The sequence below is a fragment of the Labeo rohita genome, chromosome 11, assembly GCF_022985175.1.
Source record: "Labeo rohita strain BAU-BD-2019 chromosome 11, IGBB_LRoh.1.0, whole genome shotgun sequence".
In the NCBI taxonomy this organism is placed as follows: Eukaryota; Metazoa; Chordata; class Actinopteri; order Cypriniformes; family Cyprinidae; genus Labeo; species Labeo rohita.
The window spans coordinates 13,291,810-13,317,166 of NC_066879.1; the positions used below are offsets into that span (position 1 = coordinate 13,291,810).

At 33.6% G+C, this 25,357-nt stretch overlaps 2 protein-coding genes across 4 annotated transcripts; one reads left to right on the plus strand and one right to left on the minus strand.

Moving 5' to 3' along the window:
• Positions 1 to 406: 406 nt before the first annotated feature.
• rbm34 (RNA binding motif protein 34) lies at positions 407 to 9,931 on the minus strand. Of its 3 annotated transcripts, none has more exons than XM_051122064.1 (12): positions 9,806 to 9,931; positions 9,581 to 9,639; positions 5,287 to 5,440; positions 5,074 to 5,195; positions 3,538 to 3,742; positions 3,386 to 3,445; positions 3,255 to 3,298; positions 3,087 to 3,170; positions 1,356 to 1,419; positions 1,241 to 1,283; positions 1,032 to 1,150; positions 407 to 786 (listed from the first exon to the last, which is right to left on the minus strand). In XM_051122064.1, the coding sequence occupies exons 1-12, from the start codon at positions 9,836 to 9,838 to the stop codon at positions 475 to 477; spliced, it is 1,299 nt and encodes a 432-aa protein (XP_050978021.1). In that variant the 5' UTR covers positions 9,839 to 9,931; the 3' UTR covers positions 407 to 474. The 3 variants fall into 3 exon arrangements, with proteins under 3 accessions (XP_050978021.1, XP_050978020.1, XP_050978022.1); XM_051122063.1 differs by having other exon boundaries at positions 1,241 to 1,286; XM_051122065.1 differs by lacking the exon at positions 9,806 to 9,931 and having other exon boundaries at positions 1,241 to 1,286; positions 9,581 to 9,741.
• On the plus strand, positions 9,926 to 24,691 carry tbce (tubulin folding cofactor E). The gene is made up of 17 exons (XM_051122066.1): positions 9,926 to 9,977; positions 12,862 to 12,999; positions 13,084 to 13,168; positions 17,109 to 17,285; positions 17,360 to 17,445; positions 17,524 to 17,623; positions 17,695 to 17,797; positions 19,339 to 19,415; positions 19,498 to 19,590; positions 19,675 to 19,739; positions 19,838 to 19,902; positions 20,250 to 20,402; positions 22,273 to 22,426; positions 22,572 to 22,640; positions 22,725 to 22,784; positions 22,858 to 22,949; positions 23,930 to 24,691. Exons 2-17 carry the CDS (start codon positions 12,897 to 12,899, stop codon positions 24,023 to 24,025), a joined length of 1,578 nt encoding a protein of 525 aa, XP_050978023.1. The 5' UTR covers positions 9,926 to 9,977; positions 12,862 to 12,896; the 3' UTR covers positions 24,026 to 24,691.
• The last annotated feature ends 666 nt before the right edge of the window (positions 24,692 to 25,357 follow it).

Genomic DNA, 25,357 nt, shown 5'->3' on the forward strand with positions numbered 1-25,357 from the left:
ATCAGTGCTGCACATTAAAATCTCAGATTCATCCGCGCAGAATCGCGGAGCCGAAGCACAACTCACGTAACGAGCAAAACAAGCTTCCTCCGCGAGTTACTTGTAGTTTTATGTTTCAACCACTGGAGGGACAAACAAATGTTTGACGCTGAATAAATAAGCTTACCATTGATGTATGGTTTGTTAGGATACGACAATATTTGGCCAACTATTTGCAAATCTGTAATCTGAGGGTGGGAAAAAATTTAAATATTGAGAAAATGGCTTTTAAAGTTGTCCAAATGAAGTTCTTAGCAGTGCATATTACTAATCAAATTTTTTTTATGGTAGGAAATTTACAAAATATCTTCATGGAACATGATCTTTACTTAACATCTAATGAGTTGTCATAAAAAAGACAGAAACATCAGTGTTTAACCACATTTTTACTTGTGACATAAAAATACCAAACTCGTTAAAATATACGCACAAGCATTAAATATGAACATTTAGTTTCTTTTTCTTGTTTTTAAATTTCTTTTTCAGTCCTTTGCCACTTTTGGCAGCAGGATCTGCCGTCTCTCCTTTGAACGATGAAGCTTGCGTTTGTTTCTTGCCAGGATTTGTCCTAAAGTTCTTTCCTTTTGTCTTATTTCTGAATTCTTGCTTCGGCCCTTTGAATCCTGAAGATCGACCTGGAGGAGTTTTCTTTTCTTTTTCCTTCTTCACAGATCGTTTCACCCTGATCTTTCGCTCTAGTAATTTGGAGCCGTCGAGTTTCAGTGCCAACATCACTGAATCCGGGCTCTGGAACAGAAGGAAACAATTCGGTGAGTTGTACCACTGAGAAACAGTCAAAGTAAAGCTTCTGGGAACAAACGATCCTGATGATCAGATTTGAGACTAAAAAATGACTGATAGATAAAATAAACATTTTGCAGAGTCTGGAAGGAGGATGTAAACTTTTGCTCTCAACTGTAGCAAAGCTTGATCATGTTGATAATATAACAGCCTTAAATGTGTACAATCGATCCTGATCGAGTCCGCTTTACCTCAAACAGGATGTAGCCGAAGCCCTTCCCCATCCCAGAATCTCTGTCTCGCACCAAACGCACGGCCTCCACTGTCCCACACTCCTCGAAGTGTTCACGTAACGGAAGCTCCGTTATATCTGCCATAAAAACAAAGTGTTCATGAGAGAAATTATGGAGTCACAGATGTGTGATGCACTGTAGGAAGATTTCACAAAATTTGTACTCACCATATGGCAAATTTCCCACAAATATGGACCTTTTATGATCATGCTGCTAAAATAAAATGATTGATTATTATATAAGCACATGAATTATATTTACAACATTATTAAAGACACTTACTCCACTGTGCTTAGAGACACGATCCACTCGGATATGAAAACCTGGCTCAATCTCCTTCCCATTCCTGCACAAGAAATAAATGTTTTTTTTTACAATATATTTGAATGTTTATTCAAACAGCTGATAAAAACATTACAATAATCCACACCGCTCCAGTCATCAGTTCACATCTTGAGAAGACAAAAGCTCAAACAGTCCATAATCCATAATAAGGCTTTATACAGCGAAAAAGTGGTCTGGTCTGAATCAGGAGAGAAATCTGCACAGACTGTTTACAAGTCAAAACAACTCTAAACATGCAAGAGACAACAGGAGATGGACTTTTACACTGGAGGAAGCATTATTCTGGATTATGGGCTCTTGATGGATTTGTTTCTGCTTTTGTCTTCTCAAGATGTTAACCCTTCAAGACCTAGAACATTTTCGGAGCACCTGACACGCCTGCACTTTTCTTAGTTATTTCAGACCTATTCTAGCAGTCAGCATCTAGCTAATTTAAAGTCTTAATTTTCCCTTCGTCTTCTCTAAGAATGAATGAATTTATAAAATTTGAAGAAAAACGAAAGCAACAATTGGAGATTTTTTACTGTGTACTCAAACTCCTGAAGTTTGGATTTTTCTCTTTAGAAAAATTGCATTTGGGTGTTTTACACTTCCAAATAAAATTGTGTCTACATATAACATTCCCCAAGCAAGTTAAAGCCATTTATTACAATACTGTTATAGGCGATTTCCAGGGAAAAACAGGTCTATTTAGTTTATTGACAATATAGATGTTCAAATATGTTTAGGAAGTAGATTAACCGACAACAGTGTTACATAATAACGAAACAGCATTAAAAAAAAAGTTTTTTTTTTTTTTTCAGGGAAATATATTTTCAGAGTATGAACAACAAATGCAAACAGTGCAACAAGTAGCAAGTATACAATCAGTGCAAATGATTCACAAACTACATACAAAATAAGAGAGAAATATACTGAGTGCAGCAGAAAAAAATACTGCAAATGATCTTATAAACTATTAAAGAATAATTTACATAATATAACTGATATAGACTGAAATGGATCAATCTGTTAGCTGCAGTCTGTGTCGAAATCGATTTTACCGGGACAGCGCAAAGCCATGTGAACACATCAATTCCACTGCTTTATCTGATATGTACCGCCGTTCCATCCTTGTTTTTGGTTTGTTTTATGTCCAAGTTCTTATTTGTGTGTTTTTCTGTGCTTTTTCAGATAGTGCTGTCATGCAAATGTGTTATTTTGCGTTTATTTTCATGCACGCACAACGCATTTTACTTTCACTTTCAATTTCCAAAGAACCATGCTAATTGGTGGTTCAAAAGTCCAAAACTTATGTTTATTGGTTGAATAGATGACAGTTTGAACCAATCTAGGCATGGGGGCGGGGCTAAGCGTCAACAATCGTTCCTGTTTGGCTCAGAGGAACGAAATGCAATGTTTTCCTCTGACGAATCAATGCGTAATCATGTTCCAATATCCAAATGAGACAAGTGATATGGGAACAAAAGCGGAGAATCTCAGCTGTATGATACTTTTTATAGCATTCAGATTGGATTGGCAGTTCAAAAGTTATTAAATATTTAAGAACAATGGTTATTTTTAGCTGCATGCGGCTTGAATTACTTGTGGAATATTGTGATCAGCTGTTTGGACTCTCATTCTGACGGCACCCATTCAAAACAGTCAATACGGTAAATAAACTCGTACCATTTCAGAGCGCCAGCTGCTGCTGCTTCTTCTTTGAAGATGATGTAAGCATTAATATTCTGTTTTTTGGGATGAACTTTTCTCCTATAAATGAACAGACAAGATCAGTATTTTAAAAACAAACAATCGCTTCTGTTAAACTCTTCACTGCATGACGCATACACTCACTGGATTGCTGCCACTTTTCGGGATATGGTCGGGTCGTCTCGCACCTGCAAAACACTTCTGTTAAACCTCAAACTAGTGAACTAACAATCTGAGTTAATATAATGATATAAAGACCAGAGCAGAAGACGCACCACTGAACGGAATCGGACCGACTCGACGGCTCCAGACTGCTTGAACAGAGTCAAAAGATTCTGCAAAACAAAATACACACAGGATTTTAGACGAAAAAACATTCATGTAGATTTATGATTGCTCTTAAAGTTGTGTGTTATAATGGAAGTACCTTCTTTGTGCAGTTGGGAGGCAGATTCCCCACAAACACAGTTCGTTTCATTTTGATTCGCTCCTCCGCCATGTTTTTTACTGTCTTTCTGTATTTAAAGGGCCGCTCGTCTTCTGTCGCTTCATCCGTCACATATGGACGCTTGCGTTTGACTTTCTTTGCACTTGTTTGTCCTTCATCATCTGCATTCTGTAAAGCACTTTCTCTGTGGATTTAAACATTAAAAATAAATGTTCAGTTTTTTTTTTAACAATCACAGAAATGTATGAGACATGGTCCAGCGTTCAAAAATAATAACAACAACAATAATAATAATAAACAAACAAATAAAAAAAATTAAATAAGACACAGATAATAAAATAAAACAGAATAAGGGAAAAAAATTATGTTTATATATTTAAATGTAATTATTTGTACTAATATGCAAGTAATTTTCTTTAATTCATTCTTCAATTATTTAAAATAAACTGATTTATATGCTAATGAATCATTTAGAGCAATTTATGATTTTATTAAAAATAATAATTTGCTCAAATTTGCACATTGTTTTTGTTTGCAAGTAACTTTTATTAACAGACCCAAAAAAAGCTACCAGTCAAAAGTTTTTGGACAGGCTTTTATTTGATCTAAAGCACAGCAAAAACAGTAAAATTTTGAAATATTTTTACTATTTAAAATAACTGTTTTCTATTTGAATATATTTTAAAATGTAATTTATTCCTGTGATTTCAAATCTGAATTTTTAGCATCTTTAGTCCAGTCACATGATCCGTCAGAAATCATTCTAATATTCTGATTTGCTGCTCAAAAAACATTTATTATTATTATTATTATTATGTTGAAAACAGCTGAGTAGAATTTTTTCAGGTTTCTTTGATGAATAGAAAGTTCGGAAGAATAGCATTTAACTAAAATAGAAATCCTTTGTAACATTATAAATGTTTTTATCATCACTTTAGATCAATTTAAAGCATCCTTGCTAAATAAAAAAATAAAATATAAATAAATAATAAATAAATATTCATTTCTATAATTTCTCTCCCAAAAAGAAAGAAAAAAAAAAAAAATACTACTCCAAGCTTTTGAATGGTATAGTGTATAATGTTACAAAAGCTTTTTGTTTCAGATAAATGCTGATCATTGGATATTTCTATTCATCAAAGAATCCTGAAAAATGTACTCAACTGTTTTAAATATTGATAATAATCAGAAATGTTTGCTGAACAGCAAAATCAGCACATTAGAATGATTTCTGAAGGATCATGTGACACTGAAGACTGGAGTAATGATGCTGAAAATTCAGCTGCGCATCACAGAAATAAATTACATTTTAAAATATATTCAAATAGAAAACAGATATTTTAAATAGTAAAAATATTTCACAATATTACTGCTATACATCGAATCAAATAATTTTTAAATAAATTAAATTCCCTTTTATTACCGGATTCTCCATACTATTAAAACACGGTCAGATCAGACTGATCATGTCTTAGAAATGCGTTTCATTGCAGAATTTCAATCAGAATCACTGACCTGTCCTGTAGCTTCTTTTCAGCTGCTGAAATCTTCTTTGGAGTCTTTTTCTGTTTCTGAGTCTGATCCTGACCTTTGACCTCAGCGCTATCCGACGGTGCTGGTGTGACTTTAGGCTCAATCTGATGAGAGGAAACACAGAACAACCAACATTAGGACCAAAACACTGTCCTTTCAAACACCACGATCATGTTTCTCAGCTGACAGACATACTTTCGGTGCAGGAACGAAGACTAAAGTACTTGAAGATGATGTGGAGGAGAATAAAGATGATAAAGCTCCACTTTTGTGTTTTTCTGGAAACAGGCTGCTGGACACCTGACCGACCCTATAATCTCCAGCATCTCCAGCATCTCCACCTTCACTACTGCAACAACATAAAACACAGATTAAACATCAGAAAACCAAAATAAATCAAATGTACTACAGTAATACCATGTTAGTTGTGATTTTACACTGTGTGCAGAATTATTAGGCATGTTGATATTCTGCTCATATTTTTTTTCCAAACACATTTTACCAATTCCAAACCACATCAGTCTTAATAACTACTGTTAATTTTGTATTTAATCATTTGTAAGTGATATATAATTGTCCGTAAAGGCTGGAATTGAAAAACTCCTTATATTCAGGTGTGCAGAATTATTAGGCATGTTTTCTTTTACAGATAAAATGAGCCAAAAAAAGAGATTTAACCCAGACTGAAAAGTCCAAATTATGAAACGCCCATGAGAAGAATGCAATACTAATGCATTACAAGAATTTGCAAAGTTAAGGCTTGACCATTGGACAGAGAAATGCTTGTTGAGTCTGCATGGTCAGAAAAAACAGGTGGAGAAAAAAAGATGCATGTGAACTGCAAAAGAATTAGGAATTAAGGTGAAGAATTAGGTGTGACACCATCAGGAAGCGTTTAGTCTCCAGCGCCACCGTTTTCCAGAACTGCTCCTACCTGGAGTCTTCAGAAGGGCAATGTGTCAGGTTCTCAGAGACTTTGCTTGGTAAAAAATCCTAAAAAATGTCCCTGACTTAATAAGAATAACAAGCTGACGTGTTGTGAAATACATGAAGACAGTTTATTTTTATAGGCTTTATAGACAGAGAAGTTGAGAGTGACTCTTGAAGGACAAGCATCACATCCTCTTGTACTCAGTGTTGGGAAGGTTACTTTGGAAATGTAATAGGTTACAGATTACAAGTTACTCAATTTAAAATCTAATAAGTAGTGTAACTTTTTAATTACTTTATTAAAGTAATGTAACTTCACTTTTGATTACTTTTCTACATTTCTAATATTTTCAGCTGTTAATCATTTTGAAACATTTAAAGCAGGCAGAGTGAACCTTACGGTAGCACTCAACACTGATTACTTTTTTAATTAAATTAAAATAATTAAGGAATAATATACATCTTTATTTTGCAATAACAAATGGCTGGATGTACATTATCCTATTTATGATCTGAGTTGAAATATTTGAACACAAATCAAAACAAAATGGCAGCAGCTGCTTTAAAAAAAAAATAAAAAGAATGAGTCCACGAAACCAGGACGACATAATTAAGAAATTGTACACATAATACAGAATATTTTATTAGCTAACCAAACACAGAGTTTCCATTAAGAAAAACTTTCAAACGTATAGTGCCGACTTAAGTTTCCTGAATGAGTCTGTGTTATTAGCTTTTACCAACTCTTATCAGGAATAACACACCTTGGAATGTCGTGACTGACCAATCAGAATCCAGCATTCCACAGAGCCGTGTAATAATTTAATTTAAAGCACAGCCACCACAAATTCAGACTTAACAGCTCTTATTTACTTGTTTTAGATCATTTTAGATAATTTTGAGGTTAAATTCAGATTTGAAATCATAACAAGAAATAGTTTAATAGCTGTGATACTTGTTTTGAAATCAAATGTTTGCATAGTTATGACAGAAAACACTGGAATCAATGCCTTGGAAAAAACAATTAATCTTAAAAACTAAAGTATGTGCATAAACCAATAAATAAAACAGTCATCGAATAAGCATGTGTCCTAAACTCCTGAAACATTGGTGTCTCATTTTAGAGCAGTCAATGCAGTTTATAAAATAAGTCAATTAAAACTGTATGTGGGTGTGTTTGTGTGAAAAAATTCAGATGTAACCCCCTTTGTAATCACTAACATTTCTCAAACGTAACTGTAATTTAATTACATATTTTTCCCAGTAACTGTAACTAATTACAGTTACATTTATTTTGTAATTAAATTACGTAATTCCATTACATATAACTAGTTACTCCCCAACACTGCTTGTACTTCTGATTCAAGAATTTGTCTTCCAGAATCTGGCAGTGAGTTTTGGGAGTTCATTTTAGTCCATCTCTGCAAGTCAGACTTTTCAGGATAAGAGACTAAACATGAACTCCCAAAACTTACTGCCAGATTTTGGAAGATAAATTCTTGAATCAGAGGCACAAGAGGATGTGATGCTTGTCCTTCAAGAGTCACTCTCAACTTCTCTGTCTATAAAGCCTATAAAAATAAACTGTCTTCATGTATTTCACAACACGTCAGCTTGTTATTCTTATTAAGTCAGGGGCATTTTTTAGGATTTTTTACCAAGCAAAGTCTCTGAGAACCTGACACATTGCACTTCTGAAGACTCCAGGTAGGAGCAGTTCTGGAAAACGGTGGCGCTGGAGACTAAACGCTTCCTGATGGTGTCACACCTAATTCTTCACCTTAATTCCTAATTCTTAAATCTTTTTTTCTCCAGCTGTTTTTTCTGACCATGCAGACTCAACAAGCATTTCTCTGTCCAATGGTCAAGCCTTAACTTTGCAAATTCTTGTAATGCATTAGTATTGCATTCTTCTCATGGGCATTTCATAATTTGGACTTTTCAGTCTGCAGGGCTCTCAAATTTTAGAAAAAGTTTGGAGTGAGATTATATCTGTTAGGAGAGGGGCCCCTTGGCCCCACGCAATTCTCTCCAGTTTTTGCTAGAAGTTAAATTTTATCTGTTGGTCATAATTGACCAGCACAAAATAGAAACTATAACAACTGGTAAGTTTGATTGGTCAAATTGATAAAAAATACAATAAATTTCAAAAATACAAATGTATCAAAAATCAAAGGAAATTTGACCCCAAATGAGCCAATGAACAGCAGTGCTCAGAGTACATACTGTAGGCCTACACATACAGTATTGCAGAACTTGCCCTGAGCACGTCAAGCTGTGTGTGTGAGAGAGAGAAAGCACATATTTCAGCTTATGAATGGCATTTTGTTTTGCAAGTGTCTGTTGCACATATTGATGCCTTGATGACAGTGGTAGGGGCTCAAACTTAACTAGTAACTAGTTACATGCAATGGAATTACATCATTTAATTACAAAATAATTGTAACTAATCGGTTACAGTTGCTGAGAAACAATGTATAGTTAAATTACAGTTACTTATGAAAATCACAAAGGGGTTACATCTGAATTTCACACAGATTTGATTAATTTCTTTCCCAAATTGCATTGACTGCTCTAAAATATGAGACAAAATGTTTCAGAAGTTTAGGACACATGCTTATTCAATAACTGATTTATTTACATATTTGCGTTTATGCATATGCTTTATTTTTTACGATTAACTGCAAGGATCTGATTATAAAAATGGTATCATAGCTACTAAACTATATCTTGATTTTAAATCTGTATTTAACCTAACCTAGGTGCTAAAGTCTGATTTTGTGGTGGTTGCGCTTTAAAATTAAATTATAATCTTAAGTCAAGTGATGAAGGCAAGTCTGACAGTAATCAGTGTTGAGTGCTACTGTAAGGTTAAGGTTCACCCTGCATGCTTTAAAACTTTCAAAAGGGTTAACAGTTGAAAACATTAGTTAGAAATTTAGAAAAGTAACCAGTTTGGATAATTTTTATCAGATTTATCAATTATCTAGTCCTTTCCTTAGTTTTCAGTAGCCAAAACTTGTTAGAAAACAAGTTACAAAAGCTGTTGGAGAGCTAATAATTTTGCATGAGTTTGGCTATATTTCCCAACATTAGCTCTCACTATTTTTGATCACAGTGTCTCACGGTGAATGCGTGACACTTAAGAGCCCTGAGTCTGGGTTGCATCTCTTTTTTGGCTCATTTTATCTGTAAAAGAAAACATGCCTAATAATTCTGCACACCTGAATATAAGGAGTTTTTCACTTCCAGCCTTCACGGACAATTATATATCACTTACAAATGATTAAATACAAAATTAACAGTAGTTGTTAAGACTGATGTGGTTTGGAAATTGGTAAAATGTGTTTGGAAAAAAAAATATGAGCAGAATATCAACATGCCTAGAACAGTGTAGAACATTTTTCAAGAACTATATTACTCTACCATTGTATTTTTTTGTGTTTTCTCAGTGTCTAAGTGAACTTTTATTCAGTTTAAAAACATCGCGTTGCAGCTTCAATCATTGGTTTATTTTATAACACGTTATATCTTATATCACTGATAAAACGAAACGAACCTCTTTACAATCTGCTTCTTCTTCATGCTGTCAGCCTGTTTGCATGCCTGTGTAAAATCCTAAAAATATAAAAGATGTTTCAGAAATTCAACGCTCTGAATGTTTCGCGCACAAACACGTTTATTTCTCTCCCACACGCGTGTGCGCGGAGTTTCTCCGCCTGCTGGAAACACAAACTCTGATCATCAGTTCCTGTCGCGGAATAATTATAATTCAAAGACTTACCTCAATAAGCACATCAATATAAAAAAGAAGCATCTACGGATTATTTTATTAGCTGTTTGGCTGAAAAATATAATAAGGCTAACAGAAGCGCTCCCGAGGCTGCGTTTGTTTCTCCTCGGCGCGGCATTAGGTGAAGGACCTCGTGACGTCACTTCTGTCGCCGGTGCTGCAGGTAGGAATGATGCAGGAACATTTCATTCTGTTATTATTTACGTGATTCAGTGTGTAAACGTCATTATTCTTGTTTATGCGCATTGGGAATGTTTTATATTGGTTATTTAATGTATATGAAACACGAATCTGTGATCGCATACGTCACTCGCGTCTCTATATCAGATGATTAAAGTGAATATTGTGTTATGAAACTCTAATCATTTATTTTTGAATATGCTGACAACTACAATAAGGGATTTTTGTCTTATTATCAGTCCATAAGTCAAAAAATACTGTCGTTAGACTGTTTTTAGGAATAAAATGTTACAGAAATAAGGTGAGTGATACACTGCCAGTTTTTAAAAGAAGTTTCTGCTCATTAAACCTGCTTTTATTTGATCCAAAGTACAGCAAAAGCAGTAAAATTGCGAAATATTTTTACTATTTTAAATAACCACTTACTGTTTGGATATCTGTTACACTGTAATTTATTTCTGTGATCAAAGCTGAATTTTCAGCATCATTACTCCAGTCTTTAGTGTTACGATCATCACAAATCAGTATAATTATTGTATTCAAGAATTTTTTATTCAAAAATGGTTAAATTCTCCTTTGATTCTCTAAAAAAAGTAATATTGAAACAGTAATATTGTGAAATATTGTTATAGTTCAAAATAATGGTTTTCTATTAAATATAATAATAATAAAAATATATATTTTTATAATTATATTATAAAAAAAAAATTTTACAATATATTATTTTATAATTATATATATATATATATATATATAAAATGTGAAATATTATTCCAATTTAAAACAGTTACTTTCTATCTGAATGTATTTTAAAATGTAATTTATTTTTGTGATCAAAGCTGAATTTTCAGCACCATTACTCCAGTCTTCAGTGTCACATGATCCTTCACAAATCATTCTAATTATTGTATTCAGGATGTGCAGTTCTTTCATATGTGACATGATTGTGATCTGCCTGTTCTTCGGTATAATTTTATGTTCTGCAGTCATTTTTTAAATATTATATAATTTCAAAATTTGTAATTTTAATTTTTTAATTTTTTTTTTAATCATTTAATTGTTTTATGATGTTTTAATACTTTTTATGGTCTGTTTGTATAGTAACATACACTGCCGTTCAAAAGTTTGGAGTTTGGGATCAGTAAGATTTTTAATGCTTTTTAAAGGCTGCATTTACTTAATCAAAAAAAAATATATATATAAAAAAACAGTAATATTGTGAAATATTGTTATAGTTCAAAATAATGGTTTTCTATTAAATATAATAATAATAAAAATATATATTTTTTTATAATTATATTATAAAAAAATATATATTTTAAAATATATTATTTTATAATTATATGTATATATATATATATATATATATATATATATATATATACACTACCGTTCAAAAGTTTGGGGTCAGTAAGACTTGTAATAGTCTTTAAAGAAGTCTCTTATGCTCATCAAGGCTGCATTTATTTGATTAAAAATATAGAAAAAAACAGTAATATTGCAAAATGTTTTTACAATATAAAATAATGTTTTTTATTTTAACATACTTTAAAATAGAATTTATTCCTGTGATGAAAAGCTGAATTTTTATCAGCTGTTACTCCAGTCTTAAGTGTCACATGATCCTTCAGAAATCAGAATAATATGCGGATTTATTATTAGAATGATCAATTTTGGATAATATGTGCTGCCAAATATTTTTTGGAACCTGTGATTTTTTTTTTTTTTTTTCAGGATTCTTTCATGAATAACAAGTTTAAAAAGTACAGTGTTTATTCAAAATATAAATATTTTATAACAATGTAAATTATTTATTACTAACTTTTAATAAACTTTTAATTATTAACTTAATACATCCTTGGTGAATAAAAGTATTAATTTCTTAAAAAAAAACAAAAAAAAAAAAAATAAAAACGTACTGACCCCAAACTTTTGAACGGTAGTGTGTATATATATATATATATATATATATATATATATAAATATATATATATATAAAATGTGAAATATTATTCCAATTTAAAACAGTTGCTTTCAATGTGAATGTAAGTTAAACTGTAATTTATTTCTGTGATGTGCAGCTGAATTTTCAGCATCATTACTCCAGTCTTCAGTGTCACATGATCCTTCAGAAATCATTTTAATATGCGGATTTGCCACTTTTATTATCAATGTTGGAAACAGTTGGGCTGCTTAATATTTTTTTTTTTACCTGTGATACTTTTTTCAGGATTCTTTGATAAATAAAAAGTAAAAAAAAAAAAAAAAAAAAAAGCATTTATTCAATTTATTCAATATCCTTAGTAAATAGAAAAAGTATTAATTTGTTTAAAAAAATGTATTACAATTTATTAAAAACAGAAAAAGAAAGAATAAAAATGTACAGCTAAAAACTTTTAAATGGCAGTTTATATTGTTACAAAATATTTCTATTTTAAATAAACACTGTTCTTTTTTTTAAACTTTTTATTTAAGAATCCTTACAAAAAGTATCATATTCCTAAAATATTAAGCAGCACAATTGTTTTCAGCATTGATAATAAATCAGCATATCAGAATGATTTCTGAAGGATCATGTGACACTGAAGACTGGAGTAATGATGCTGAAAATTCAGCTGCGCATCACAGAAATAAATTACATTTTAACAGATATTCACATAGAAAACAGCTATTTTAAATTGTAATAATATTTCACAATATTACATTTTTTTCTGTATTTTTAATCAAATAAATGCAGCCTTGATGAGAAAATAATTCTTTTAAAACAATTAAAAATCTTACTGGTCCCAGTTTACGTTGCATTTGGTTTCATGATCCCGAAGCTCAAAAAAAGTGATTTTCAACAGTTTGATCTGATGTTTACTCAGTGATTGATATAGATCATCATCATCATCGTCGTCTGATGAAGACTCAGGAGGTGCCGGAGGATGCTGTGGGCAGACGAGTGAGCTGTGATGGAGAGAGAGGAACGGTTCGTTATGTGGGTCCGGTTCCTCCCACCGCAGGTCCGTCTCTGTTCATTCAGCTTTATATGAGCTTTAGTTCTCTTCATAATCAGTCTGATGTTCATCTGTCTTCTCTTCCTGCAGCTTTGTGGTTGGGAGTGGAGTGGGACAATCCAGAGAGAGGAAAACACGACGGGAGTCATGAAGGAGTGCGATACTTCACCTGCAGGTGCTCATCAGTGACTGAACAGATAATGGAGAAGTCCACTTCCAGAACAACAATTCACAAATAATGTACTCACCCCCTTGTCATCCAAGATGTTCATGTCTTTCTGTCTTCAGTCATGAAGAAATTATGGTTTTAAAGTTTTTGAGGAAAACATTTCAGGATTTTTCTCCTGAAAAAAACGATTTTGAACTTCCAAAATGTAGTTTAAATGCAGCTTCAAAGGCTCTAAACGATCCCAGCCGAGGAGGAAGGGTCTTATCTAGCGAAACGATCGCTCATTTTTTCCAGAAAAAAAAAATGGTATAGTTTTTAAGCACAAAAGCTTGTGTAGCACAGGCTCTGGGATGTGCGTTCACGATGCTACGAATTAGTGATGGATCGTTCTTGAATGATTTGTTCATTTTGAATGAATCTTTAATGTGACTCGAGAAGAACGAGTCGTGTCACGGAGTGATTCGTTCAGTCGCGCATGCGCAACATCCTATTAGGTTCTGTACTGGAATTAGTTCACCTGTTTCAAGTCGGTCGTTCATCTTATGGGGCTGTCACGTGATGAACGAACGACTCGAACCCAAAAACTTGTCGGATAAGAGGTGAGGTGAGCTAATCATAGACTAAAGACCCAGATAAACAATGAATGAATCTTTTCTGTTTCTTATAGCATTATAGTTTTGTCTTGTTTGTAGTGTGATCAACGTTTGTGTGAGCAGTAGATGTGTTAGGGAAGTAACATGTAACATTTTAATTATATTTTGCTAAAATGAAGGAAATGACTCGAAAAAAGATTTGTTCATTTTGCTGAACGAGACTCAAAGGTCCGAGTCGGTAAAATGATCTGAACTTCCCATCACTACTACGAATCACATCTAAGTTCATGGTCTGTGTACTCCGGCTCTAAAAGGTAGAGTATGGTGAAAAACTTCATCTTATTTTCTCCTACAACTTCAGAATCGTCCGACATCGTTGTAGCTTTTTGTTTGTAAACAGTGTTTGACTTACTTGCACTTTCTTAGTCTTTGTGCGTTCGCTTTGTAAACACTGGGTCTGTGGTTCCGTGTGACCTTTTGATGTGATTCAATAGTACGTGAACGTGCATCCCAGAGCCTGTGCTAGACATGCTTTTGTGCTTAAAAAGTATACAAATGTTTATTCCAAAAAAAATGACTGATCGTTTCGCTAGATAAAGGCATCTTTACACAGCAAAGGCGGCACAGAAACCGAATCCGAAGCAGCATAAAACCACGAAAATGTGCATTTACACAGACCGTTTAATGCTGTTCTGAATGCATTTACACATGAATTAAAATAGTGGGAAACTATCATCTTTTAAAAAAACTACAATTTTAAAAAATAGTTTTAACAAAAACAAACGCTATGAAATTAAATAATGAATATAAAAACGAACAAACAAAATAAAACACAAAATAAATAGAAACACAACATTTAAAAATGTAACTGCAATAAATTTAAATTTCCTGCGCGTGCTACAGTGTATCTGCGTTGGACAGTTTGTCACAATGTTAACTTCAGACAAGACGATGGTGGAAGTTTGGCAATGTTTTTTATTTTAAAAAGCCTGTTGACTTTTGCTGTTACCTATAGTTATTTAGAAGTTTTTTCCATTCGTTTCTTTTTTATTTGGTGCTATGGTGTTTGCTGATTTTTTTCTTTGTGTAATTTATTTCTTATTCGTTTTGCTAATAAACGTTCTACGCTTCTTATATTCATTTGGTTCCTTTTATGTAGGCCTAGCCTAAGTTAATTGTTATTTTATGTTGTTGCTTGAATTGGATTCAAGCAATTGAGGCCGAATTGCCACTAATTTAAACGTGAAAGTAAAATGTTCACAAATTCGTGATTGGCTCTCATTATGACTGTTTCGCATTTTATTTACACTGAATCAAAACAGCATTGGGTCGCCTTTGATACCAGGGACTGAGGTGGGTCAGACCTGGCATAGTTAGGGTCTGCTTTATTGCGCCATTGCGTCTTTACACTGAATTCTGAGCCGACACAGACCTGCCTTAGAGAAGCCTTAAATCGGCTGTGTAAAGATGCCTTAAGACCCTTCTTCCTCAGCTGGGATCATTTAGAGCCTTTGAAGCTGTATTTAAACTACAGTCAGGTCCATAAATATTGGGACATTGACACAATTCTAACATTTTTGGCTGTGTACACCACCACAATGGATTTGAAATGAAACGAACAAGATGTGCTTTAACTGCAGACTGTCAGCTTTAATTTGAGGGTATTTACATCCAAATCAGGTGAACGGTGTAGGAATTACAACAGTTTGCATATGTGCCTCCCACTTGTTAAGGGACCAAAAGTAATGGGACAATTGGCTTCTCAGCTGTTCCATGGCCAGGTGTGTGTTATTCCCTCATTATCCCAATTACAATGAGCAGATAAAAGGTCCAGAGTTCATTTCAAGTGTGCTATTTGCATTTGGAATCGGTTGCAGTCAACTCTCAAGATGAGATCCAAAGAGCTGTCGCTATCAGTGAAGCAAGCCATCATTAGGCTGAAAAAACAAAACAAACCCAACAGAGAGATAGCAGAAACATTAGGCGTGGCCAAAACAACTGTTTGGAACATTCTTAAAAAGAAGGAACGCACCGGTGAGCTCAGAAACACCAAAAGACCCGGAAGACCACGGAAAACAACTGTGGTGGATGACCGAAGAATTCTTTCCCTGGTGAAGAAAACACCCTTCACAACAGTTGGCCAGATCAAGAACACTCTCCAGGAGGTGGGTGTATGTGTGTCAAAGTCAACAATCAAGAGAAGACTTCACCAGAGTGAATACAGAGGGTTCACCACAAGATGTAAACCACTGGTGAGCCTCAAAAACAGGAAGGCCAGATTAGAGTTTGCCAAACGACATCTAAAAAAGCCTTCACAGTTCTGGAACAACATCCTATGGACGGATGAGACCAAGATCAACTTCTACCAGAGTGATGGGAAGAGAAGAGTATGGAGAAGGAAAGGAACTGCTCGTGATCCTAAGCATACCACCTCATCAGTGAAGCGTGGTGGTGGCATGTATGGAACTGGTTCTCTTGTATTTTTTGATGATGTGACTGCTGACAAAAGCAGCAGGATGAATTCTGAAGTGTTTCGGGCAATATTATCCGCTCATATTCAGCCAAATGCTTCAGAACTCATTGGACGGCGCTTCACAGTGCAGATGGACAATGACCCAAAGCATACTGCAAAAGCAACCAAAGAGTTTTTTAAGGGAAAGAAGTGGAATGTTATGCAATGGCCAAGTCAATCACCTGACCTGAATCCGATTGAGCATGCATTTCACTTGCTGAAGACAAAACTGAAGGGAAAATGCCCCAAGAACAAGCAAGAACTGAAGACATTTGCAGTAGAGGCCTGGCAGAGCATCACCAGGGATGAAACCCAGCGTCTGGTGATGTCTGTGCGTTCCAGACTTCAGGCTGTAATTGACTGCAAAGGATTTGCAACCAAGTATTAAAAAAGTGAAAGTTTGATTTATGATTATTATTCTGTCCCATTACTTTTGGTCCCTTAACAAGTGGGAGGCACATATGCAAACTGTTGTAATTCCTACACCGTTCACCTGATTTGGATGTAAATACCCTCAAATTACAGCTGACAGTCTGCAGTTAAAGCACATCTTGTTCGTTTCATTTCAAATCCATTGTGGTGGTGTATAGAGCCAAAAATGTTAGAATTGTGTTGATGTCCCAATATTTATGGACCTGACTGTACATTTTGGAAGTTCAAAATCGAGGCACCTCCATTATATGAAGAAAAATCCTGAAATTTTTTCCTCAAAAACCATAATTTCTTTACGACTGGAGACAGAAAGACATGAACATCTTGGATGACAAGGGGTGAGTAAATTATTTGTGAACTGTTGTTCTGGAAGTGAACACTAACAAAGCTTGTTTTCGTCCTCCAACAGACACCCGACGGGCGGCTCGTTCGTGCGGCCCAAAAAGGCCAGTTTTGGTGTGGATTACGTGACGGCTCTGAACCAGCGCTATCAGGTGGAACTCCAGGAGGTTATAGGAGAAGAGATGAAGATCTCCAGCAAAACCGTGATGATGGTCGGTTTTGAGGACGTCAAGCAGAAACAGAGGTGAGTTTAACTGAATGCTTGCTGATCTGTGTTTAACGTCTTATCAAAACGCAAAATGTAATGTGTTCTCAAAGGCTGGAGACCTTGACAGAAGTGGGTCTGAGGAGATGTGAGGTGTCTGGTCCGGGCCCGGAGAACGAGATCAGAAACACCACACCGAGTATCCTTCACAAATACATCGCTGATGTTCTCAGACAGGAACAGGAATACATGAAGCTTCTTTAACAGTGTCTCTCAGTCGCTCAGTCTTTGGATCTTTCTGGAAACCTGTTGAGCTCATGGGAGGTGCTCGCGGCCGTTACCGAGCAGCTGGAGTCTCTGCAGGTGCTGCAGCTCAGGTGAGGCCTCTAGAAGTTTCTGTATCCTTCAGATTTTTCATTATTTAAGTTTAACTAAAATCTCTGTGTAGTCACAACAGGTTGAGTATCTCCAGTGAGCCGAGCCGTTTAGGCCCCGCCTTCTCCTGTCTGAGGGTGCTGTCACTCAACAGCTGCGCGCTCACCTGGACTCAGGTGAGATATATGTGTTTATACACTGTTTTGGTTTATGCATGTTCTGTGGTGTGCTGGAATACATCATACTTAAGTACATAGTTACACATACACTACTGATCAGAAATGTGGAATAATTAAGATTTTTTTATGTTCTTGAAAGAAGGCATTTATTTGATCAGAAATACAGTAAAAACAGTGATATTTGAAATATGTAAATTAATAATAATTAATGTAATATTTAAATTTGTAATTATAATAATATTTTACAGTATTAATGTAAAGATACACTTAAGACTTGTATTGAAATACCTAAAAAAATATTTAATTCAATTGTAATATTTCACAATTACTATTTTTACTATATTTTCACAGTAATATTGTAAAATATTTGTATTAATTATAAAATATTTATTATAATTAAATTCAAATTAAATTAACCCAAAAATAATAACAACGAACTGCTACAATAAAATAATACATTATTATTATTATTATTTATTATTAAATCAATACATAATAATAAAGGTAAAATAAAATAATTATATTAATAATTCACTAATTACTAAACTGTAATATTCCGCAATATTATTGTAATAATATTTATCAAAATAATTGTATCAACTGTAAAATACTTATAATTAAATTAAAAAATAATAATTATGTAATTATTATTAGTAAATTAACACATTAACAATAAATTATTACTTAATTAAATAATACATTGTCAGTAAATCAATACATATTAATAAAGGTAAAATAAATAAAATAATTATATAAATTCACCAATTACTAAACTGTAATGTTTCACAATATTTATAATAAATATATTTACAGTATTAATGTAAAAATTAATAATTAAATTGTAATATTTCACAAAATTATTTTTTTTTACTATATTCTTACAGTAATATTGTCAATTATAAAAATTGTATTAATTGTGAAATACTTGGAAATTATAATTACACAATAATAACAATTAATTATTACAATAAAATTCAATACATTGTAATAATAAAGGTAAAATAATTATATTAATAACTTACTAATTACTAAATTTTCTACAGTGTTACTGTAAAACTATAGTAAAAACAGTAATATTGTGGAATGTTTTAATTAATAATTCATTAATTAAATACGTTGTAATAATATTTCACAATAGTAAAAATACATTAAAAACAGTAATATTGTGAAATGTTTGTTATTATTAATCCAATAATTGAATAAATTGTAATATTTCACAGTATCATATTTTTTTTACTGTACAACATTACTGTAAAAATACAGTAAAAACAGCAATTTTGTTAAATTTAAACCTTACTTGGTCACACGTCACATCCTTCCCTTTCCTTCCTTAATTCAAAATAATAATTAACTAATACAACTGCAAAAGTATTTCACTATAATATTGTTTTACTGTATTTTTGATGAAGTAAATGCAGCCTTGAGCAGAAGAGACTTCTTTGAAAAACATTAATGCATTTGATATATTCCTGACATTTGAGTGTTGTGTATGTGAATGTGGATTCAGCTCTGACCTCTGACCCGTCTGTGTTTGGCAGGTTCTCCATTGCGCCCCCATGTGGCAGCAGTTAGAGGAGCTTTATCTGGCTGACAACGACATCACAGAATTACAGCGGTACATCACTGATTCACATTCACGTTACAGAGCAGAAATATTTCTCGTATCACAGAAATCAATCATGCTTTCTTTCATCCAGACCAGAACACGTGCTACAGGCTTTAAAAGTTCTGGATCTATCCAATAACCAGATAGTCCAGGACACAGTGCTGGAAATAGCACATTTACCCTGGTAAGAATTAAACTAAATAATGCTAATGAAGATGCAAAACACCTTGTGTAATAACATCATTAATGACTCTGAAATAATCTTCAGGTTGGAGAAGTTGAATCTGTCCAGTACTGGTTTATCTGCCATTCAGTTCAATGATGCTTCACCAGGTACCAAAACGTTTCAAATGACCGAAAATGCTGTATATTTATATTTATAATGTGTGCATACATGCATAAAATAAAAATAATATTTTCATGCTCTGAAGGCGAAAAAACAGCATTGTTTCCTGCACTGAAGACACTTTTACTAGACGACAACAACATTTCAGAGGTAAATCTAAAAAGAAAAAAAAAATCATATGAATGTCAGTATAAATCAGTCGTATTGTAGTTTTATTAAAATGCTATTATAGTTTTTATTATTTTGAATTATTTTAAATTTACATTTTAATTTTTGGTAAAGTTTCAGTAATTTTAATGTTTGTTTTTTTTTTTTTTTTTTTTTTTTTTTTTTCAAATGTCTATATTTTATTAAATTATTTATTTATTTTCCTGTTTTAGTTACTTACGCATTTCAAGCACTAAACAAAGTTTAAGCTAATTTTTTTCTGGTATTTTTTTTGGTATTGGTTTTAGTTTTAATCAATAATAATCTGAAATCTCTATGTGTGTGTGCAGTGGCGTGTGGTGAACGAGCTGGAGAAGCTGCCGTCTCTGCTTCATCTGTCCTGCAGGAGGAACCCGCTCCAGCAGAAAGAGAAGAACCTGGAAACCGCCAGACAGATCATCATCGCACGACTGAGCCGACTGGAGCTGCTCGACATGAGACAGGTGACGCTCAAACACGCATTTATGAGCAAGACTTGATTTTATCCTCCAGAAAAGTCAAGATACTGACATAAAATGACCTAAATATCAGTCATCACTCTGTATGTCCAATAATGTGTTTTAGTAAGATGAGACTGAAATGATTCAAACATATAATGCGATGCAATCCAATGATGATTAGGAGATGAACAAATAAACGTTCCTCAAAAGATGTGAGGAACAGTTAATAAAATTAGTAAACAAACCCGAATAAAACATAAAACTAGCAAGCTAAGCCAGTAGTTAGTATTAGTACTGACAATGTTGTGTAAACATGGCTATAGACGCAAAGAGAGGAACAGATGAACTGAATCAGTTGAGAGAGTCATTTACGCTGGAACCGCTCTGATTGTTTCGAAGCGCTCCAATTGGGTCACATATCATGAATCATTTGATTCAAACCAGGACTTCAGATCACATACCACAAATCATTTGACTTAGAACTTCGGAGCAGGATCGCAAATCTTTTGTTTCACATTGGAGCGCGGAGCTCTAATTATTTGATTCAGATTGGAACTTTGGAGCAGATTCGCAAAAAATTTGATTCAGATCAAGACTTCTATGCAGGTTTACAAATCTTTTGCTTCACATTGGTGCGCGGATCATTTGATTCAGATAGGAACTTCGGAGCAGATGCACAAATCATTTGATTCAGATCGAGACTTCTGTGCAGGTTTTCAAATCATCTGATTCAGATTGGGACTTTGGAGCAGGTTTTAAATCATTTGATTCAGATTGGAACTTCAGAGCAGATTCGTGAATCATTTGATTCAGATCAAGACTTCTGTGCAGGTTTTCAAATCATTTGATTCAGATTGGAACTTCAGAGCAGATTCACAAATCATTTGATTCAGATCAAGACTTCTGTGCAGATTTGCAAATCATTTGATTCAGATTGAGACTTCTGTGCGGGTTTGCAAATCATTTGATTCAGATCGGAACTTCGGAGCAGGGTCGCAAATCTTTTGTTTCACTTTGAAGCGCGGAGCTCTAATTATTTGATTCAGATTGGAACTTTGGAGCAGATTCGCAAAAAATTTGATTCAGATCAAGACTTCTGTGCAGGTTTTCAAATCATTTGATTCAGATCGGGACTTCGGAGCAGGTTTACAATCTTTTGCTTCACATTGGTGCGCGGATCATTTGATTCAGATAGGAACATCGGAGCAGATGCGCAAATCATTTGATTCAGATCGAGACTTCTGTGCAGGTTTGCGAATCATTTGATTCAGATTGGAACTTCAGAGCAGATTCGCAAATCATTTGATTCAGATCGAGACTTCTGTGCAGGTTTTCAAATCATTTGATTCAGATTGGAACTTCAGAGCACATTCGCGAATCATTTGATTCAGATCGGGACTTCGGAGCAGGTTCACAAATCTTAAGCTTCACATTGGAGCACAGATCATTGATTCAGATAGGAACTTCGGAGCAGATTCGCAAATCATTTGATTCAGATTAAGACTTCGGAGCAGGTTTTTGAATCATTTGATTCAAATCAAAACTTCAGAGCAGATTCGCGAATCATTTGTTTCAGATCAGGATTTCAGAGTGGTTTCACAAATCTTTTTTTCTGATTTTTTACAATTTTTTAAACAGTAGAAAACATCAAACCATTAAGGCAGTAGAGAAAAATAAAAATAAAATACTGTAGTATAATAGAGTATACACAAATACCCTTAAGACAATTAACCGTGGTTTTAATTTGAAAGAGAAGACATTGTTTGTTAAGTGAGATCTTTGATTGAATCCTTGAAAATCAAAAACAGTAGTGCTCTAAACTATGAATTAGACAACACAAGGCACACAAGGCTTTATCTGGTGTTGTCGTCAGGTGTTGCCGGATGAGAGGAGAGGAGCGGAGCTGGATTACTGTAAAATGTTCGGATTGGCGTGGATGAAGGCTGGAGGTCACAGTGACCCGGAAAAGAATCACCCGAACACAGAGTTCACGAGCGAACACCCACGATTCCTCGCGCTCCTCCAGAGTGAGTCCAGCACTGAGCTGAGAAGCTCCGCCCACAGTGGAATCTCATTGGCTTCACTTATTTGCATATTAAACAGCTGATATGTTCTCATTGGCTGTTGTATCTGGTTAAAATACTCTAATGATTAGTTTGTTTGTTTGTTCAGAGTACGGCGCTCCAGACGAGGGCGAGCTGAAAGAACAGAAACCATTTGCTCTAAAAAATCAATTATTAAGTACGTATCTTCCCCCATCACATCAACACAGACTATTAAAACCATCACCGCATGAATGTCTCAGCATTTTATCTTTCATTTCAGCCGTAACGTTCATTTGTCCGGAGGATTCTGAGAGGAAGCCCATAGAGAAGAAGCTGCCAGGTAAAAACATGCAGTAGAAACGCTGATGCGACAAACGTGATGGATATTTGAGGTGTTTTTCTGCTGTTTTCAGGCTCGATGATCGTTCAGAAGGTGAAGGGGCTTTTACACCGGCTGCTCAAATTACCCGGAACGGAGTTAAAGCTCACCTACACCTGCTCGAAGGTAAAACACGCCAATAATCACAGAGCAGGACTTCAGCTCACTTCGTGACGTTTTAAAGCTGCAGCTTTAAATTACTGCTTTAGAAATGCACTCAAAAACTCTTCTTTTAAATCATTTAACCTTTAAATTTTTACTTGCTATACTTCAAAAATTTATTTTTTATGATAAACTTACCTTGCTACATTTATTTGAAACTATTAGTTTTTATTATTTTAAATTAGATTTTATTATTATATTTTCAGTTTTCAGTTTCAATTTTAATTAGTTTAAATCATCTTGTTGCATTTTGTCTTTTTTGTACTTTTTTTTTTTTTTTTTTTAAGCATTAATTTATTTATTAGTTTAAGTTTACTTAGTTTTAGTTATTTTAGTACTTCGTTAAACTAAATAAAAATGAGAAATGAAAGTTGCTGAAATAAGTTTGTTCATTTTTTAGAACTTATTTTATTTCAGTTAACATTTATTTTATGTGAAGTAACAAAATAATTTTTTATGGTTTTAGTTTTGATTGTTAATTTTAGTTAGTTTTAGTAATTTTGTTGTGTTTTTGTAATTTTTATTAGGTTTTTAAATGTGTATATTTTTTATTATATTTTGTGTATTAGTTTTAGTTTATTTTAGGTTTTTAAGATGCACTAATGAAGCGGAAATAAAATAAGTTATGAATAGATTTTATTTTTTCATTAATATATATGTATGAATAAAATTATTTTTTTATTCAAATAAGGTTTTTTATTAATATATATATTTTATTTATATATAAAAATGTTATATAAATTATTATATATTTATATAATTATTTAAATAAATTTTAACATTTTTATTCAAATGTTTAATAATAATAATAATAATCATAATCATAATCATAAAATTATTATTATTATTAATATTATTATTGTTGTTTGCACTGAAGCACATGCATACTGCTTACAAAACGATCTGGAAATTAAAGATTATTTTTGTGATTTCCCATCCTATAGATGGCTGGTAGAGAGATTGAGATTGACAACGATCTGAAGCCGCTGGAGTTTTACTCGGTGGAGGACGGCGACAGAATTCTGGTGCGCTGGTCCTGATGAAACCACAGGGAAGTGTGGGACATTTGAGCCTTATGGACTGACCATCACTCTGATCAGACGGAGTCCATCAGCTTCTGCACTGAAACGTTCCAGATCATAAATCATCTCACATTAACACGATTATCACGCAACATTATTCCTCCAGAAAACTAAGCATTGCCAAACTCAGTACAGAGCACAAACCCCTATTTCATTTGGATCCTTCAATGTCTGTGTCAATGATTACAGTCTCTGACCACCAGATGGCGCTACGTTACATTGCACCAAATGTGCCTGGAACAAAATTCCAGAAGGACATTTTATAAGATTACAAGAAATGTACAGGTCACATTTCACCCCAATGCCAATGTTTGCTTTTCACATTAAAATAAAATAAAATTAACTACAGCGTACGGCAGAACTGCTCTTTCATGGGTTTAAATTAAAAAATATATTGTGTAGAAACCGTTTGTTGTTCCCCATGTTACAGAAGGTAATTGAAAATTGTTTAAATGTACTGAACTGTCATTAAAAAAAACGTCATGACGGCAAAAATATTAATAGTAATAGCCTTACATTTTGTTTATGCATTTTATTATTATTATTCTTTTGATTTGGGGTAAAATAACCAGGATTTTCTTGCTGTTAATTCATTAAATTTGACTAAATATTAAATAAATACAGTAAAATGTTAAATGCATGTTTGCAAATCATTTTTTATTAAAGCTACATTAACTTTTCTGCTCAAAATAACAAATTTAAGTAATGAGCAAGAACAAAATAAACCATCTTCCAAGCCATGTTTTTGGTTCACAAACTATTGTAAGTCTATAATATTTTAAAGCTGTTGGGTTGGATTTTCCAGGAAACTGCAGTTTTCTTTTTCCCCCAAAAAAAAATTTGAAATTCAAAATTTATTATTATTATTCCGTTTCTGTCACATAATGACAAAAGTTAACTGCGACTTTAAGAATTTTGATTTATTTTAAATCAGTCTGTAACTATTTTGTGTTCAAAATTTACAATATATAATAAGCGACTACATCATGAATCCATTTTCCAAACGGTGTTTTTTGGCTTGTCCTGAATCACTAGGTACACTTATAAGTTTTTATGTTCGGACTATTTCGCACTGTACACTGCGGAGTAGCCCAGTACCTGCGTGATTCGTCACAGACGTTAACGGAGAGAAGTAGCTCCGGCTACAATGTTCTTCCGCAAGACGCAAGAGCGCCAAAAGTTACAGACTGCAGCTTTAAGGAATAAAATTACAACTTTTAATCCCACAGATCTGACATTTCAGACTGGTCTGACTCGGTGTGCTGTATCTTTTCTAACTGATCCAGCTTA